The 14,364-nt window shown below is 63.9% G+C and overlaps 7 protein-coding genes across 7 annotated transcripts in view; 2 read left to right on the top strand and 5 right to left on the bottom strand.

Moving 5' to 3' along the window:
• Positions 1 to 97, bottom strand: part of PFL1_01703 (uncharacterized protein) — a gene marked incomplete at both ends in the record, with an annotated part of 973 nt that extends 876 nt beyond the window's left edge. The window contains one exon of the mRNA XM_007879213.1: positions 86 to 97. Within this exon, the coding sequence (XP_007877404.1) occupies positions 86 to 97 (12 nt within the window). The remainder of the gene's footprint in view (positions 1 to 85) is intronic.
• A 700-nt stretch (positions 98 to 797) lies between these two features.
• PFL1_01702 (uncharacterized protein) lies at positions 798 to 2,729 on the bottom strand (the record flags this gene model as incomplete). The annotated part of the gene is made up of 7 exons (XM_007879212.1): positions 798 to 812; positions 932 to 1,344; positions 1,493 to 1,564; positions 1,675 to 1,831; positions 1,927 to 2,074; positions 2,185 to 2,228; positions 2,496 to 2,729. 7 exons carry the CDS (start codon positions 2,727 to 2,729, stop codon positions 798 to 800), a joined length of 1,083 nt encoding a protein of 360 aa, XP_007877403.1.
• A 2,782-nt stretch (positions 2,730 to 5,511) lies between these two features.
• PFL1_01701 (uncharacterized protein) lies at positions 5,512 to 6,339 on the bottom strand (the record flags this gene model as incomplete). The annotated part of the gene is made up of 2 exons (XM_007879211.1): positions 5,512 to 5,973; positions 6,082 to 6,339. 2 exons carry the CDS (start codon positions 6,337 to 6,339, stop codon positions 5,512 to 5,514), a joined length of 720 nt encoding a protein of 239 aa, XP_007877402.1.
• A 565-nt stretch (positions 6,340 to 6,904) lies between these two features.
• PFL1_01700 (uncharacterized protein) lies at positions 6,905 to 8,603 on the bottom strand (the record flags this gene model as incomplete). Its single annotated transcript, XM_007879210.1, has 2 exons — positions 6,905 to 7,804; positions 7,911 to 8,603. 2 exons carry the CDS (start codon positions 8,601 to 8,603, stop codon positions 6,905 to 6,907), a joined length of 1,593 nt encoding a protein of 530 aa, XP_007877401.1.
• A 545-nt stretch (positions 8,604 to 9,148) lies between these two features.
• On the bottom strand, positions 9,149 to 10,556 carry PFL1_01699 (uncharacterized protein; the record flags this gene model as incomplete). Its single annotated transcript, XM_007879209.1, has 4 exons — positions 9,149 to 9,199; positions 9,486 to 10,070; positions 10,244 to 10,389; positions 10,511 to 10,556. The coding sequence occupies 4 exons, from the start codon at positions 10,554 to 10,556 to the stop codon at positions 9,149 to 9,151; spliced, it is 828 nt and encodes a 275-aa protein (XP_007877400.1).
• Positions 10,557 to 11,344: 788 nt separating this feature from the next.
• Positions 11,345 to 12,631, top strand: PFL1_01698 (uncharacterized protein; the record flags this gene model as incomplete). Its single annotated transcript, XM_007879208.1, has 2 exons — positions 11,345 to 11,963; positions 12,072 to 12,631. The coding sequence occupies 2 exons, from the start codon at positions 11,345 to 11,347 to the stop codon at positions 12,629 to 12,631; spliced, it is 1,179 nt and encodes a 392-aa protein (XP_007877399.1).
• Positions 12,632 to 13,650: 1,019 nt separating this feature from the next.
• Positions 13,651 to 14,364, top strand: part of PFL1_01697 (uncharacterized protein) — a gene marked incomplete at both ends in the record, with an annotated part of 2,520 nt that continues 1,806 nt past the window's right edge. The window contains 2 exons of the mRNA XM_007879207.1: positions 13,651 to 13,669; positions 14,016 to 14,041. Coding sequence (XP_007877398.1) covers positions 13,651 to 13,669; positions 14,016 to 14,041 — 45 coding nt within the window. The remainder of the gene's footprint in view (positions 13,670 to 14,015; positions 14,042 to 14,364) is intronic.

The following is a 14,364-nucleotide window of genomic DNA, read 5'->3' as shown; positions in this document are numbered from 1 at the left end:
AGAGAGAGAGGGAGAGGATGAGGGCGGTCAGGTAGGGGGCCCAAGGCGGAGCCAACCCGTGCGCGCGACTCAGATGGCAACTCACCCTATCCGACATGCTGCGTATGCTCGATGTGTTGGTGGCCGATGCGTTTCGATGTGGCTTTCTTGGGTTTTGCGATGGCTTGACTGGCGAAAGAAGCGTCGAGGGGCGGATGAAGTGAGCGTGCGGGAGCAAGAGGGAAGCGGGGACGGTGCGCAGCCCTTGCTCCCTTGCCGCCTTGGCCGCTGGCCTCCAAAAGTGGAGAGACATGCCTGTGGCCAGGGCAGCCTTCGCATCCGCCCTCTCTCGCCAGCGCGTCACGTGAGCCCCACCCGCCTCGCCGCTCTCTCTGACGTTGCCGACTCGACCACCTTGGTCGCAGATGCCGGCCTAGTCTTCTCAACTGACCCGTCGACATTGCAGACCGCTGCTCTGCTGAGCCTGCATCCAGGCCATCATCGGCGACACACACACACACACAGAGAGAGGGGTAAAGGATGGTGGTAACATTCGTCTGTATCACGCGCAATGCAGGGTCCTTGAGAAGAGAGAGAGAGAGAGAGAGATGACATCTCGACAGTCGGGTGGGACGAGGCACAGCGGGGGGAACGAGGGTTCTGGCGGACGTAGAGAACATGGGTGAAATGGTAAACCAAGCGCGTGCAGCCAAACGAAAGGCGCGCGATGCCGATTCTGCTCCTTCTCTCGTCCGTGGTCGTAGTGTTCGGGACGCCGCTTCGGTACTTGCATTGAGTCGAGTCGGTACGGGTGTCGCTCAGGCTTGGCCGGCCTGCAGAGCGTCGTTGCGCAGGAGAAAGTCCGAGACAGACAGAGGGGGCGGCGCGTTAGCTCTGTGAACCGACTCGACCTTCTCCACCCTCTCTCGGCGACGAGCTCGTCACTGCTCACCTGAGGCGGAACCGGACCCTCGTCCTGGCCCGAGTTGTCTATGTTGTGGAAGTCAAGGATCTCCGAGTACATCATCACCTTCCACGTGTCGACGGGCAGGTCGGCATCGTTGAAGCTCCAGTCAAACGCCTCTTCGGCCTCGGGCTCGTCGGTGGGGTCGTGGTACGGCGCCAGGTAGGGGTGCGCAAGCGCCTCGGCGGCGCTGATGCGTGTCCTCGGGTCAAAGACGAGCATCTTCTCCAACAGGTCGAGCGCCATCGGATCGGCGTTGCGGAACTTTTGCGAAAACGGAATTCTCTCGCGCTTGGGCAGCGACTGGACGAAGCGCAGCGTGTTCTCGGAGCAGATCGTCTTGATGACCTCGTCCGGAGGCGTACCGAGCAGCTCAGTGATGATCGAGAACTGGTTGACGTCTGCGAAGCGAGAGACGAAGGCAGAACGAGGCGCACGGGAAACGAAGCCGATATGCTCAGTCAGACGACTGCACCTCCAAGGGACCTGGACGGGCGACGCCGACCCGACCAAAGCTGCCCGTTCTCACGCTCGACTTGTGGTACTCACGATCCTTTCCTGGGAACAACGGCTTGCCCTCGAGCATCTCGGCAAAGATGCATCCCGCACTCCAGACGTCCACTGCAGCGTTTCGAGGCGGCGCGAAGTCAGCGTCAGCGACTATCGCGCTTGGAAACCTCATTCGCAGGCCCAGACCACCGCGGGACGCGCTAGACGCGCCACCCACTCACCTGCGACGTCGTACTTCTGCCACGTCAGCATAATCTCGGGCGCTCGGTAGTAGCGGGTGCTGACGTAGCCCGTCATCTGCGGGTCCTGGATGCGCGCCAGTCCGAAGTCGCAGATCTTCAGATCGCAGTTCTCATTGACCAGGATGTTGCTCGGTTTCTGTGCAGGGTCCGGGGAAGGTGAGTCGCCGTCAGCTCAGTGATCGTCGACTTCGTAGCTTCTGCCGAGCGCGGACAGCGGCCGCGGCTACTCACCAGATCGCGGTGAACGACGCCGGCCGAGTGAACATACTTGAGACCGCGGAGGATCTGGTACAGGAAGTACTGGATGAATTGCTTCTCGAGCGGCCTGCTCGTCAGCAGGCGGTGCAGGTCGGTTCCGAGGAGCTCCGTGACGAAGTAGCTGTTGAACCAGGACAGGAAGATGGGTGGGCCTCTCGGTCAGCGGGTCTATATGCGGGTCCACCTTTGAACCCCCAAAAAAGGTGCGGCCCGCAGAGCAGCGAGACTCACATGTCTTCGAGCGGCGAGATGAAGATATCGCTCAGGCTGATGATCTGTGGATAGGGGGAAAGACATCGGACAAGAGGAGTACAACACGAGGTAAAATTGGTGGGTCAGCGAGTCCGTTGCGAAGCGACGGGAGGCCGGCGCTCATACGAGACTCTCGGAGCTTATGCCTGCGGCACCCATCTGTGCCTCGGACGTGCCCGTTTCCTCCGCTGGCCCTTATCACCTCGGAATCTCCCCTCCAGCGATCCAGTTGGCAGCTTCGTCCGGCCTCCTCGTGCTGCATCTGCCATCGACGCGCGACCGCCACTCACGTTCTCATGCCTGATGTGCTTGAGCAGCTTGAGCTCTCGGTAGGTCCTCTTACTGAGCACGGGCGTGCTGAAGGGCTTCATGATCTTCTTGATGGCGACCGAGGTGTTGGTGAGCTGGTCTTTTGCGGAGCAAACGAGGCCGAAAGCGCCCATGCCGACCGGCTGCAGGTCGACATAGCGGGTGGTGACCTCAAAGACGGTCCCGAAAATCGAGAGCTTGACAAAGTCGGCCATCCTGTGTTGGGCCGATGCGTAGGCGAGCGCGGAAAGGTCGGATTAGAGAGCCGGGCGGGTCGAGGAGCAGAGCAGCTGAGTGGGCCCGAGAGTGGTTGGGCTGCGGAGACGTGATCGGACGACGATCAACAAGCGGGGGAATGCAAGCTGGGCGTCGATAGCAAAAGGCAGCGGCGAGGGGATTGGTCACACGCGAGCGTTATGCGATGAAGCGAGCGAGAGTCAAAGGGAACGGTGACCAAAGAGCTGGAGATGGTTGTTGGACCAGGTGGCGTGCAACTGTCGACTCGGTTCAAAGGAAGCACCGGTGGCGAGAGCGGTGAGCGGGCAGGGCGATGAAGACGGCGGGAGGGAGCGAGGACGAGGGAGGAGGAGGAGGACGAGGGGCGAGGAAGCGAAGGGCGCGAAGGTTGTGGAGGAAAAGAAGAGAGAAGGCCACGACCCAGCGACAACTGTTGTGCGCTAGCAGAGGGGATGGTAGTTGGAGGCGAGGACGGATGGGGACCGAAGGGATGAAACGGTGAAGGGGGGCAAAGCGAGAGAGGGAGGGAGAGAGAGGCGCAGAGGCACGGAGCCAGGGTCGTCCGGCCAGGTGAGGTGAGGTCAGGTCAGGGTCGAGAAGGGGACGCACGACGGGGGCGCGGGGGGCGACGGTGCGAGGGGGGTGGCAAGCCAGCCAACCAGCCAGCCAGCCAGCCGGGCCAAGCAAGCAAGCAAGCAAGCCAGCGTACGCGCGTGCTGTGCGCTGTGCGGCCAGGCGCGGGGGGTCTGGCAAGCAGGCAAGGCAAGGGCAAAGGCAGGCAGGCAAGCGGGCAGGCGAGGGTGACTGACCTGGCGCCCAAGCGAGACCAGGGTTTGACCCTCGAAAACGCGCGGGCGTCGCAAAACCAGCCGACGCACTTCCGACCCAAAAGCCTGCCTTGCTTGCTTGCTTGTGGTGGTGGCCTGCCTCGGCCGCACCCACTAGCCTGGCCTGGCCTGCCTGGCTCGCCTTCCATACCATGTGTAGAGCCAGCCCATGTTGATGCGCGTGTCCCCAAGCAAGGTGGCGGCCATATGGAGGGGGGGCTTGGGCGGCGATGGCGCTGCACCAAGTCACAGGCAGCACCAAGCAAGAAAGCGCAGCAAGCGCCAGCCAGCCGCGGCAAGCTACGGAGACTAGGGGCGAGGGCGGGCGTGCCAGGTGGCGCTTGCTTCTTGGCTCGGCCTGCCCGGTGCAAGGGTGCGACGACCGCCCTTCTCTGGGCTGGGAGGGATTCGCGGGCGGGGCGGAGCCACACGCCCCTAGACTCCTCTCTGGCAGGCCTGCAGCCCGTTACTTCCTCTGGCTGAGCTGCGCACTCGCCCCCTCGTCAAGCGTTCCCGGCCTCCGCTTTCGACCTCTCATGCCAACCACGCCTTGCGCCGCACGAGGACTCGCTCCTCACCAAGAGAGAGCTTGCTCGATGCTCAGCTCAACGCACGGGATGGCCGAGGAGACGGTGATCTCGGCCAGCCCGGTCCCGGGGCGCCGACCCAGCAGACAAGAACGAGATGGTGGTGCGTGGGCGTAGACCGAGTCTCGACCGCCTTGACCAGACGCCTTCCGATCCCCGACGCCGTGTGACGACCGCCGCCGCCGCCGCCCTACTCGTCGCCTGGCCCCGCTGGGTGGGTGGCGAATGCGGGACCTGCGACGCGCCGCGGCGGCTGGACCGAGCCCGACCGCCTGCCTGCTGACAGTGGCCCTGCAGGCTGCTCTGCTGCTTGCCCCGAGCACAGCGAGTAGAGTGCGTCCCCCGTTCCGCGTCAGGCAGGCCGCGAGGGCGGTTCATGTGCGTCAGGCCAGGAGGCCCCGCTCGCCACCAAGAATCCGGCGCCGCTTACATACCTGCCATGCCCTCGTAGCGACAGCGACAGCGACGATGTCGACCGGGCCGGAAACGACAACCGTAAGGACTGCAGATGGATACGAAGAGCTGTAGCGGCTCCAAGAAGCAGCGGAGAAGGGCATGCTGTCACCGAGAGGTCGCCGGGTTCGCCTTCCAGGCGCCAGGCCCCCGTCGCGAAGACTGCGGAGTGATCAGCCGCTGCCAACGTCTAGGTGGCGACAGGACGATCCGGCTCAGTCGGGCGGCGGTCCGCAGCATCCGGAGGCGATGCTTTCGCGCCATACCCGTCGCCAGGCGCTGTCCGTCCAGCACAAGGCTAGGTGGGCAGCGGCGAGGCAATGTATGGTGGCAGCAGCGAAGCCCCGCGGATCAGGGTCCAGCAAGCATGGCAGGCGGCAGGCTAGCCGACGACCCTCGTCAGGCAGGGTCCCGGTACCGGGCATGCTGAGCTCGTTGGGTCCTAGCCCCTTGAACAGCCGTTCATCTAGCCAGGCCGTCTTTCGGCGCGCAAAGTGGTGGTCTCGAGCGGGGTCCATATATGGCGGTGTATGTACCATCATGGTCCGACCGACGACCGGCGGTGGTGGTGGCGGCGGCGGCGACGGGCGCGTCAGGTTAGGCGGGTACGGCGAGCGGTGCAACCCGGGCGTCGATCGCTGCACGCAGGCCAGATCGCAGTCGGCAGGCCAACGTCGTCACACCGCAGCCCGTTTCGCGGTGCACCAAGCCGCGCCGGTCCCTTGCATTCTGCTCTCGCCACTCGCACGGAAGAAAATCACATACGGGTCCAGCTCATCCCGCCACCCCCTCCTACCCGACATCCTCTTACTATGGAGTAATCAGCAGCAGGCCCGGTCGCCAGCTCTTACCCCATCGTCGCTCCGCACCATCCCATCGCCGACTTCGCCACCTTAGACAGCCTGGCACCAGAGTCCCGTGGCGTTGTCGGCGGGGTTGGGGCAGTAGGACAGCACGAGGAAGGGGTGGTCCTCCTTGTCCTTGTCGCCGTGCTTGTAGAACATGTTCGTGTCCGAGCTCTGGATGCTGAGGCTGACACCGACGTACTTTTCGTCCTGGAGCGGGGTGATGGGACACTGCCACTCGAGGTCGCCCTTGTCCTTGTCCGAACCGTGGCCCCACTGGGCGCCGATGTGGTGGGGGTCGCGCTTGAAGTGCATCCTGTACAGCGGCAGGTCGCAGTCCTTGCCGGCCGTCTGCGCAGGCGAAGCATCGCTGCATCCCGCCACAACGGCCCGCGTGACGCCCTTGTCGTCTCTCGACACGGTCACGGTGCGTCCGACCTTCTTGTCCGCCGACTGGACGCCGAGCGTGACATTGGCCGCCACGGGGATCGACAGGTCGTAGTGGTCCTTCTAACTCGATGACGGTTCGCGATCCACAATCGAAGGGCGGGAGACACCACTGACAGTCAGATGCCAGTATCCTCCCCTAGATCGCGACAAAGGTCAAGGGCTGCTCACAGTGACGGCGTCGATGCCGATGCAGGGGTTGAGGTTGTCCTTGGCGTCGTAGAAGTACAGCGGGGCGGGTTTGGCACGGCAGTTACGGATGTCGATGCGGACCTTGTAGTACTGCGAGCCGTCGGCAAGGTTGCAATAGTCGATCACCGGTCCCTGGTTTGCATCGCGGGGGAGGATGGAGCCGCTGACGACGATGGCGCTCGAGGCTGCGAGCAGCATCAGCAGCAGGCGACGGAGGGGGAGCGTGACGGAGAGCATGTTGGTTGGTTGGAGGCTTGATTGGTCTCGGTGAGGAGGAGGACAAGTGGCTGAATGACGGGGGGAGGGCGAGGCTCGAGATGTGGTCGTCCATCCTCCTTTATACCTTCCATTCGCTCGGCCAGCGACCTCCGAGCTCGGGTTTCCGACAACAGCCAGTAGTGACTACGCATTGCCGGCCGGTGGGGCACAGAAAGGCCAGTGGGGGCGACCGTGTCATCCACCCACCTTGGAGGGACAGCTTCGACCCATCTACATATCATTGAGCGGTGGGCGGTCTCGCGGCCAAAGCACCGTCGAGGAGCCCCTGGCGACGCACGTTGCCGCGACTTGGCCATGTAATGAGGGTCGTCACGGCCGGAACAGACGTCGTTGGCAGTCATGCCGTCCGTCCGCCTAGAGCGGCCGACCCGCAATATCACTCGTGGTGGGCCGCCGGTCCGTGCAAGGGAGGCTCGTGGCCTCGTCGAGCCAGCATTGTTCGCGAGGATGTGGGGTTGCATTCTATTCGTGCCCAACGTCTCGAGCCTCTCGCCGCTGTCGACCAACGCGCTTTGTCCTACTGCTAGAATCCGAGGGTATCCCTGAGCTCGTCTTCGAGGCCGCTGAGATCCTTGTCGTCCGACTTGCCACCGGGTCCGTTGACGGCGTGCACCTGCTTCTTTTTCAGTTCCTCCTCCTCCTTCCTCGTCGTCTCCTCGGGCTTCTCGCTTTCCCTCCTCTCGTCTTCGTTGAGCTCCATGACCTCCTCGGCACACCGCGCGCAGGCGCACGGGCCGAAACAGTAGTCTCGCCACAGCACCATCCTCCTCCTCCGCACCACAGTGGCAGGGTCGACGTACGAGATGGTGAGCTCCTCGCCCTTTTTAATCTTGCGCGACGTCACCGCGGCAATCTTCATCGAGGCGTACCGTCCGCGCACCGGAACGTGCCGGATCTTGATGTTGGGTCGGCAGTCGTGGTTGAGAAACGAGTGAAGCAGGTAGAGGCCGCCGTGCGACTCCATGTTGACGTTGGACCTGCCGAGGAGGGCGAGGAAGTTCGGGTACGAGAACAGCTCCTTGATCTTGCTGCTCAGCGCCGAAGATGCCGAAATCTCGTCGACCTTGAGCGGAAAGGGCTCTGGCTTGACTCCGGGCGTCTGACGCTGCTTGGTCCTCTCCTCGTCGAACGGGTCCAGGCCCGCCCGCAGCGCCTTGTGGGCCGATTGCAGGGCCGAGTTGAACGAGGCCTCCTCCATCGACCAACCCGGGTTCCTCGCCCTCCGCTCCAGCTCCGAAACTGTAGCGAACGAGCTCAGCTGCGAGTAGACCTCGTCGAACGAGGCCGGCGTCGGGTTGGTGGTCGAGGTGGACGCGATCGACGGCGGTGGTGTCGATGAGTGGGTCAGCAGCAAGCGTGCCAGCGACCTGGCGACCGAGTGCAGCGACTGCCACCCTTGCGACTGGATGAGATCCATCAGAGGCTAAGCAGGGCCGGAGAAACAATGAAGAAAGATGGAGGTGAGGGAGAATCAGCATTGCGAGCCGTGTCACGGGGGCCAGTTCGCGCTATCGGCTTCGTCGACTCACCTTGACCGAAGGGTTGCTGCCGGTGCAGAGCAGCGCGTGGTGGGTCGACATGCCTCGAGACTGGCAGAGGGCGCCACAAAACCTCGCCGTACACTTGCCGCGGCCACACCTCTTGCCGCCGGCCACGGCCGTCTCCATGGGCAGAAAGCAATGGGTGCAAATCTCGCCCCGTACCATGCTTTCGACGGCGCTGGGCGGCGGGGTAGGCACAAACGCCTCCTCCTGGAAGACGACGTCGCCCTCGTCAAAGTCCTGCGTCGCAACCAAGCCCTTGCCCTTGACGGCGTCGAAGTAGTGGCCCTCGACTCCAGGAGGGAAGTTGAGCGAGGGATCGATGTACGAGCGGGGGACATGCGACGGCTGCGCCTTGCGGGCAGGCTTCTTCTTCTTCTTGGTAGCCGACGAGGCGGCTGCGGGATCCGCTTCCCCGTTGGCCCCGTTGGAGGCTGGCGGAGCAGCGGGGGCGTGTCGCAGGCCGTGCCGCGTGAGAATGGTCTTGAGGCGCTTTTCACTCAGCTGCCAGTCGTTCTCGAGCTGCAAGATGGTGAGCAGCTTTGCGGTGCCGAGCTCTTCCGTTGCGGCGGTCGAGGAGGTCGAGGACGAGGAGGCGGGGTCGGCAGCCGCCGCCGAGTGTGCATCAAGCAGCCTCTTGGCGGCTGAGGCCACCTGTTCTTCTGTAGGTACGGCCGACATGTGGACTGGAGCAGTGGCAGCGCAGGGCTCGATGGAGGTGGTGACGGGGTGCAGAGACTGCGAGGAAGTGAAAGGTGGAGAGGGTGGCTTCCTGGCCCTGTCGTGTGCAAGCACCTTCTTCTCAAGCTGCAGCCGCCGCCAACCCGTCTCCCAAAAAATTTGAGCGCTGCCCGGGATCCGCATCCTCTAGGTGGCTGGCCGTGTCATTGCGCATCGCAGGCGCATCGTACTCTATCTGTTTCCAGCTGTCTCGCGCATCCCATCCTCGCTTCGGTTTGCCTGCTAGCACGGCGGCGGCTGACAACAGAACGAAAACAGTCGGACCTTCGAGGGCAGGAAGGACGGATCACGGCATCTGATTGACTCGATACAGGGTACGTTTCGGCAGCCCGAGGCGTGGCAGCGTTGGGCGTTTTGGGTGGCGTGCGGCGTACGTCGAGACGGCCGAGCCCCGTCGATTTGGAGAGAAGCCCATCTCTCGGCGCTATCAAGGATATATGGTCAAGGGTCGAGACCTCGGAGGATGCAGGCTGGAAATGTGCAGCTCAGGCTTGCCCCGGAGGCGAGCTCCAGCCGCTTCCGTTGGCGTTGGCCGCCTGAAGAGTCGACAAGGGGGCGCAGAGTCGGAAGGGCCACGGGAAGCAAGAAGAGGGGGGGAGACGACGGACCGCGACCGAACAGAGGAAGAGCTCGTCCCGTGGTCAGTCCGAGTCGCCTTCCTTCCTTCGACCTCCTTCCTCGCCCGTCGCTGCGGCATCCTGGCGCAGCTGCGAGATTCTCCCACGACTCCGACCAGGTCTGAGCCCCCCTGTTCCCATCGTATGCATCCCCTCCCCCTTCCGCCATGCCTACTTGCAGCATCTAACTCGATCAGTCACTTACCGCCGGAGCAGCGTCGTCCTCTGTTGCCGCCGCCGCCGCGTCCTTCGCGGGCTCCGCGCTAGCGTCCTTTCCGGGGGCGTCGGCGGCATCGGCCGACCTCTCGCGGCCGTTTGCGTGCTCGGCTTCTCCGGCACCATTCTCTCCTCCGTAGCTCCTCTCGCGCGGCCTGTCTTCATCGATTGGGTCGCGGCCGCGGTCGTCCTCGTCGTACCTCCTCCTCCTCTCGTCATCGACATCGTCGCGGCGGCTCGAGCTGCGACGAGTGTCGGGGTAGTCGCTGTCGTCGCGGCGGCGGACAGGCGACCGGCTGCGTTCACGCTCTCGCGCGGCGGCACGGGCACGCGCGCGCTCCTCGGCAGCTCGATCGGCCTCCTCTTGCTCTGCAGGGGTGAGCTCGGGGCGGACAGCAGCGATCGGAGGCGTCGAGCGCGCAGGCGGGGGGGCTCCTGCGAAGGGCGGCGGCGGCGGCGGTCCACGGCGCGAGGGGCCGTCGAACCTCCAGTTGCTGGAGGGAGCGTTCTTGGCAAACTGGATCTGGAGCGTGTGGCGGCCGAAGCGCATGCCGTGCATGTCGTGGTGAGCGGCCTGCACGCGAGGGATGTTGAGACCAAGAGAAAGGAGAGCGTGTCCGATCGATGATCGTCCGGAGGCGAGGGCGTCAGTCTGGGGCCGTTACGGTTGCGGGCTTGACCGAGTGCGCAGGTCGAGGGTAGGCCTTGCTGGCAAGGGACAAGGTGAGCGTTGCTCGATCATCTCACCTCGGCGTCTCGGGGGTCCTCGTACTCGATAAAGGCGTACGGCGAGGCAGTGGGCGATCGGAGCGCGGGGATGTCGCAGCGGACCAGTCGACCCATGCGCTCAAACTCGTAGGCCAGGTCTCGTGCCCTCATGGTCGGCGGGAAGCCTGCAAAGTCGCCAGGAGAATGCGTGGCACGGACGGGCGAAAGTCAATGTGAGCCATCTGCTGCGGCAAAGGTGCTGACGAGGAGGTGCACAGACGCGACGTGAGGCATCGAGACACGTACCTGCCACAAAGAGGGTGGTCCTAGGAGCTGGTCGGCGGTGAGACATTGTGGTATTCGCGTCTGTGTGTGGTGAAGCGAGGTGTTGTGCGAGTTGATGGGGGTGGTGGTGGTGATGGTGATGATGGTGAGGGTGGAAGCAGCGTGGCCTGCCAGCTTTGTGGGGCGCCCACCAGGTGATGAAGCGGATTTTGGCGTCTGGCGTCTGGCGTGGCGGGCGTCTGGCCAGGCTGGCACCTCGCCCGGTCTGGCAGCTGGTAGCTGGGCAGGTGAGGGCAGCCCAGGCCGGTCAGGCGGACCAGGGCCATGCAGGCGCCGCCCTGCCTGCCTGCCTGCTTCGACGCAGACGGGCGCACGAAAGCCTGCGAGCGAGAAGAATCCCTCAACTCGCCGATTTTTTCCATGGCCGCAACCCGCTGCTGCCTGGTGCCTGGCAGCCCGGCAACAAGGCGGGCCAGACGCCGACCGTGTGGAGTCTGCAGGTGCGTGATCGGAAAGCGAGCTCCCGATTCACAGCGGTCCTTGGCCGCCCGATAGAGCGCATCAATCGCGGCAGTCGGGTGTCGCAGCTGTTCGCCGCCGCCGCCTCTTGGATTTTTGCTGCCTGGCCGTCGAAGAAACTTTTGGGCGGGCGGGCGAGCGGCGGGGGGTCAACCTTGCAACGCTCTGCCACCGCCGCTCCTGGACCACGCACCATTGCCGCTCCACTCCCACCACCCTCGAGTCGCTCCCGTCCCCAAACGACACGTCGCAGGCCAGCCGCTGACACCTCCTCCCACACACTTTAGGATCGACCGCTCGCCTCACTGCGTCCCATCACACTCGGACTTCGCTGCGATGGCCAAGTCTAAAAAGGCCGCCGCTGCTGCCGCCGCCGCGGCCGACGATGCCATGGACGTCGACGCCCCGTCCACGTCGTCCCTTCAGAACGACCCGGAGTCTGCCGCCATCATCGCCGCCTCGTCCTCGTCGGCGCCAGTCAACCAGCGCAGGCTGGTCGAGATCCTGCCGGAACGGGTCGGATCGGTCGCCTCGACCGACTTCCCTCTCCACCACCCCGGCGAGAACCACGTCTGGTCACACAACAAGTTCACAGAGAACCTCCGGCTCATCATCACCCGCCTCTCTGACGCGCAGGTCGAGTTCGACCTTATCGGCGTCGATGCCTCCATCGCTAACGCCATCCGCCGGGTGCTGATGGCCGAGGTGCCAACCGTGGCCATCGAGCATGTCTACGTCTGGAACAACACCAGCATCATTCAGGACGAGGTCCTCTCGCACAGGCTCGGTCTCGTCCCGCTCAAGATCGACCCCGACCGCATCGCCATGAGGATGCCCGGAGACGACGCCGACGACTCCAACACTGTCGTCTTCCACCTGAAAGCCAAGTGCGAGCGGAACCCGAGGGCGCCAAAAGGCGAGACGGATCCAGACAAGTGCTACATCGGTCACAATGGTAGGTTGCATCGTCGCGGGATCGGACTTGGCCTTGAAGGGCGACGGCGCGCGAAGCTGACCTTTCGGTTCGCACTGCTCTCCCTCCTTCGCGTACTTGCACGTGCAGTCTACTCGAGCCAGCTCACATGGGATCCCAAGGGCTCGCAAGAGGAGGACTTTGCAGACTGCCCGCCGCGCGCCGTACACGACCGGATCCTGCTGGCCAAGATGCGTCCCGGGCAGGAGCTCGACCTGGAGCTCCACTGCGAAAAGGGCATCGGCAAGGACCACGCCAAGTTCTCGCCCGTCGCGACGGCCACCTACCGCCTGCTGCCGCACATCCAGCTGCTCAAGCCGATCCCGTCGGACCTCGCCGAAAAGTTCGCCGGCTGCTTCCCTGAGGGCGTCGTCGGGCTGCGGGGTCCCAAGGGCAACCAGGAGGCGTTTGTGCAGGACGCGAGAAAGGACACGATGTCGAGAGAGGTGCTGCGGTACCCCGAGTTCGAAGGTTTTGTCAAGCTGGGGAGAGTCAGGGATCATTTCCTCTTTGACCTCGAGTCGTCTGGTGTCATCCCGCCAGAGAAGCTGCTGCCCGTCGCCATCCGGACGCTGCGGGAAAAGATCCGCGCAGTGCGCGAGTCACTCGACCTGCTTGAGAGCACCAGCGCGCCGGCGGCGACTCACTAGCCTACGCCCGTCCTGCGCCTTCGACGACTTTGGCCGTCGAGCAGCCACACTCTGTATTCCCCACTCTCCTTGCTTGCTCTCTCCCTCCGTTTCTCCGTCAGCATCCCCGATCTTCAAACACACGTGTACACTTACCCACCGGTCGTTAAACCAACGCCGATTCGACACTGCATCCATTCTCTCAGCAGCCCTGGTCCGATGGTCGCTGGGGGCTGCATGTCCGCAGAACGGCCCGCTTGCAGGTCGTAAGAACGCCGGACCCGGCTCGAAGAGAGAGAGAGAGAGAGAGCGATGGGTGCCGCTGAGGTGCTCTACATCACCGGGAGATCGCCAGAGCTGGGCACGTCTGATCTGTACCCGCCCAGTTGCAGCGGCTAGGGCAGGCTTCTCGTCAGGATGTCGCAGGATGATCGTCGGCTCCATAGGTGTAAGCGTAGAATGGGATGGCACCGGGAGAAGCTGTCACGTACCGACGTTCTCTGGCGTGGCGTGCTTCGGTTTGCCTGCCTGGCCCGCGCGTCCATTGAAAGCACAGCGATGACCTCGTTTTGCCTGCCCGTCGTCCTCCTCCCGAACCACGACTCAAGCAAGGGTCCACGTCAAGGATGAAAAGCTCCGAAGCCTATCGCAGGCTGAGAAGGTGGAAGCCAGCAGCGCTGCCGATGCCTGCTTGCCGATGTCGACAACTGAGGTAGCGCCGGTACGCCCTTCTGACGACCAGAGGGGCCAAGGAGAGGCTCGAGCAAGAGGATGCACTGCTCTGACTCTGGCCAGCTTGTCGAACGAAGACATGCCTTTGACCTACAACGGAATTGCCGGAAGAGAGGGCCTGACTTTCTGCCGCGTCGTGGGTAGTTACCGGTACATCTGCACGGCGTGGCGGGCGGGCCGAGGAACCTGACGGTGCGGAATCGGGCAAGGGGAGACATGGCAAGAAGAAGCACAAGCGTGATTCGCAAAGTCGACGAGGGGTGGCGGAAGGTCGAAGCAAGCCGACGGGGAACCATGTCGACTTCGGCATGGCTGGCCAGAGGCATGGTACGCCGATGCAGCCTCGAAAGAGACGGCGACGACGGCCTTCGCCATGCAGAATCGATCGGCCTTGACCGAGACCCCCAGCAGCCGCAGGCTAAGCGGCGAGAAGGCTGCTGGCTGATTACGTTGAAATCGGGCCAACGCCGTTGGCTGCTTCTCTGGACCCGGGGAACGGGCGCGGCGCACTCTGCCTGGGCGCCCTTCCCTGACTTTCTTCTCGAAGATGGCAAGAAGGCGGGCGTGGACCGGCGTACCGCTTTGAAAGCCGGATCGGCAACCGAACGCAGACGGGCGGCCCAACTGCCTGGCCGCTGTCCTTGCTTGCTCGCTCTACCTTGCTTTCCCCCAGCGCTCTCGTCATCCGCCTTTGCGTCTGTGAGTCTTGCCGCTTGCCCGCCCGCCCGCTGGTCTGTGTATGTGCTATCCTCCCCTGGCCGCTCGCCCGCTGGCCGCCGCCTTCGCCTTTTTTCGGGCCTCGGTGGCTGACGGGACCGCCGCCAGCTGCTTGTTTTTGGTGCTGGCGCAACTTACCTCTTCTCCTTTCTTTCTGACCACCACCTCTACCCTCACCCACACCACATCAACCTCTTTTGCACTCTCCCACCGACAGTCGCACAAGATGGCTTCCTTCCGCACCTCGATGAGGGCTGCCCAGCCCCTGCGTGCCAACCTCCGCGCCGCCAACCACTTCGCCGCCC

Source organism: Pseudozyma flocculosa, assembly GCF_000417875.1.
Source record: "Pseudozyma flocculosa PF-1 unplaced genomic scaffold scaffold00004, whole genome shotgun sequence".
Lineage (NCBI taxonomy): Eukaryota > Fungi > Basidiomycota > Ustilaginomycetes > Ustilaginales > Ustilaginaceae > Pseudozyma > Pseudozyma flocculosa.
Note: the sequence above shows the minus strand (reverse complement) of the source record. Positions and strands in the feature narration are given on the sequence as shown.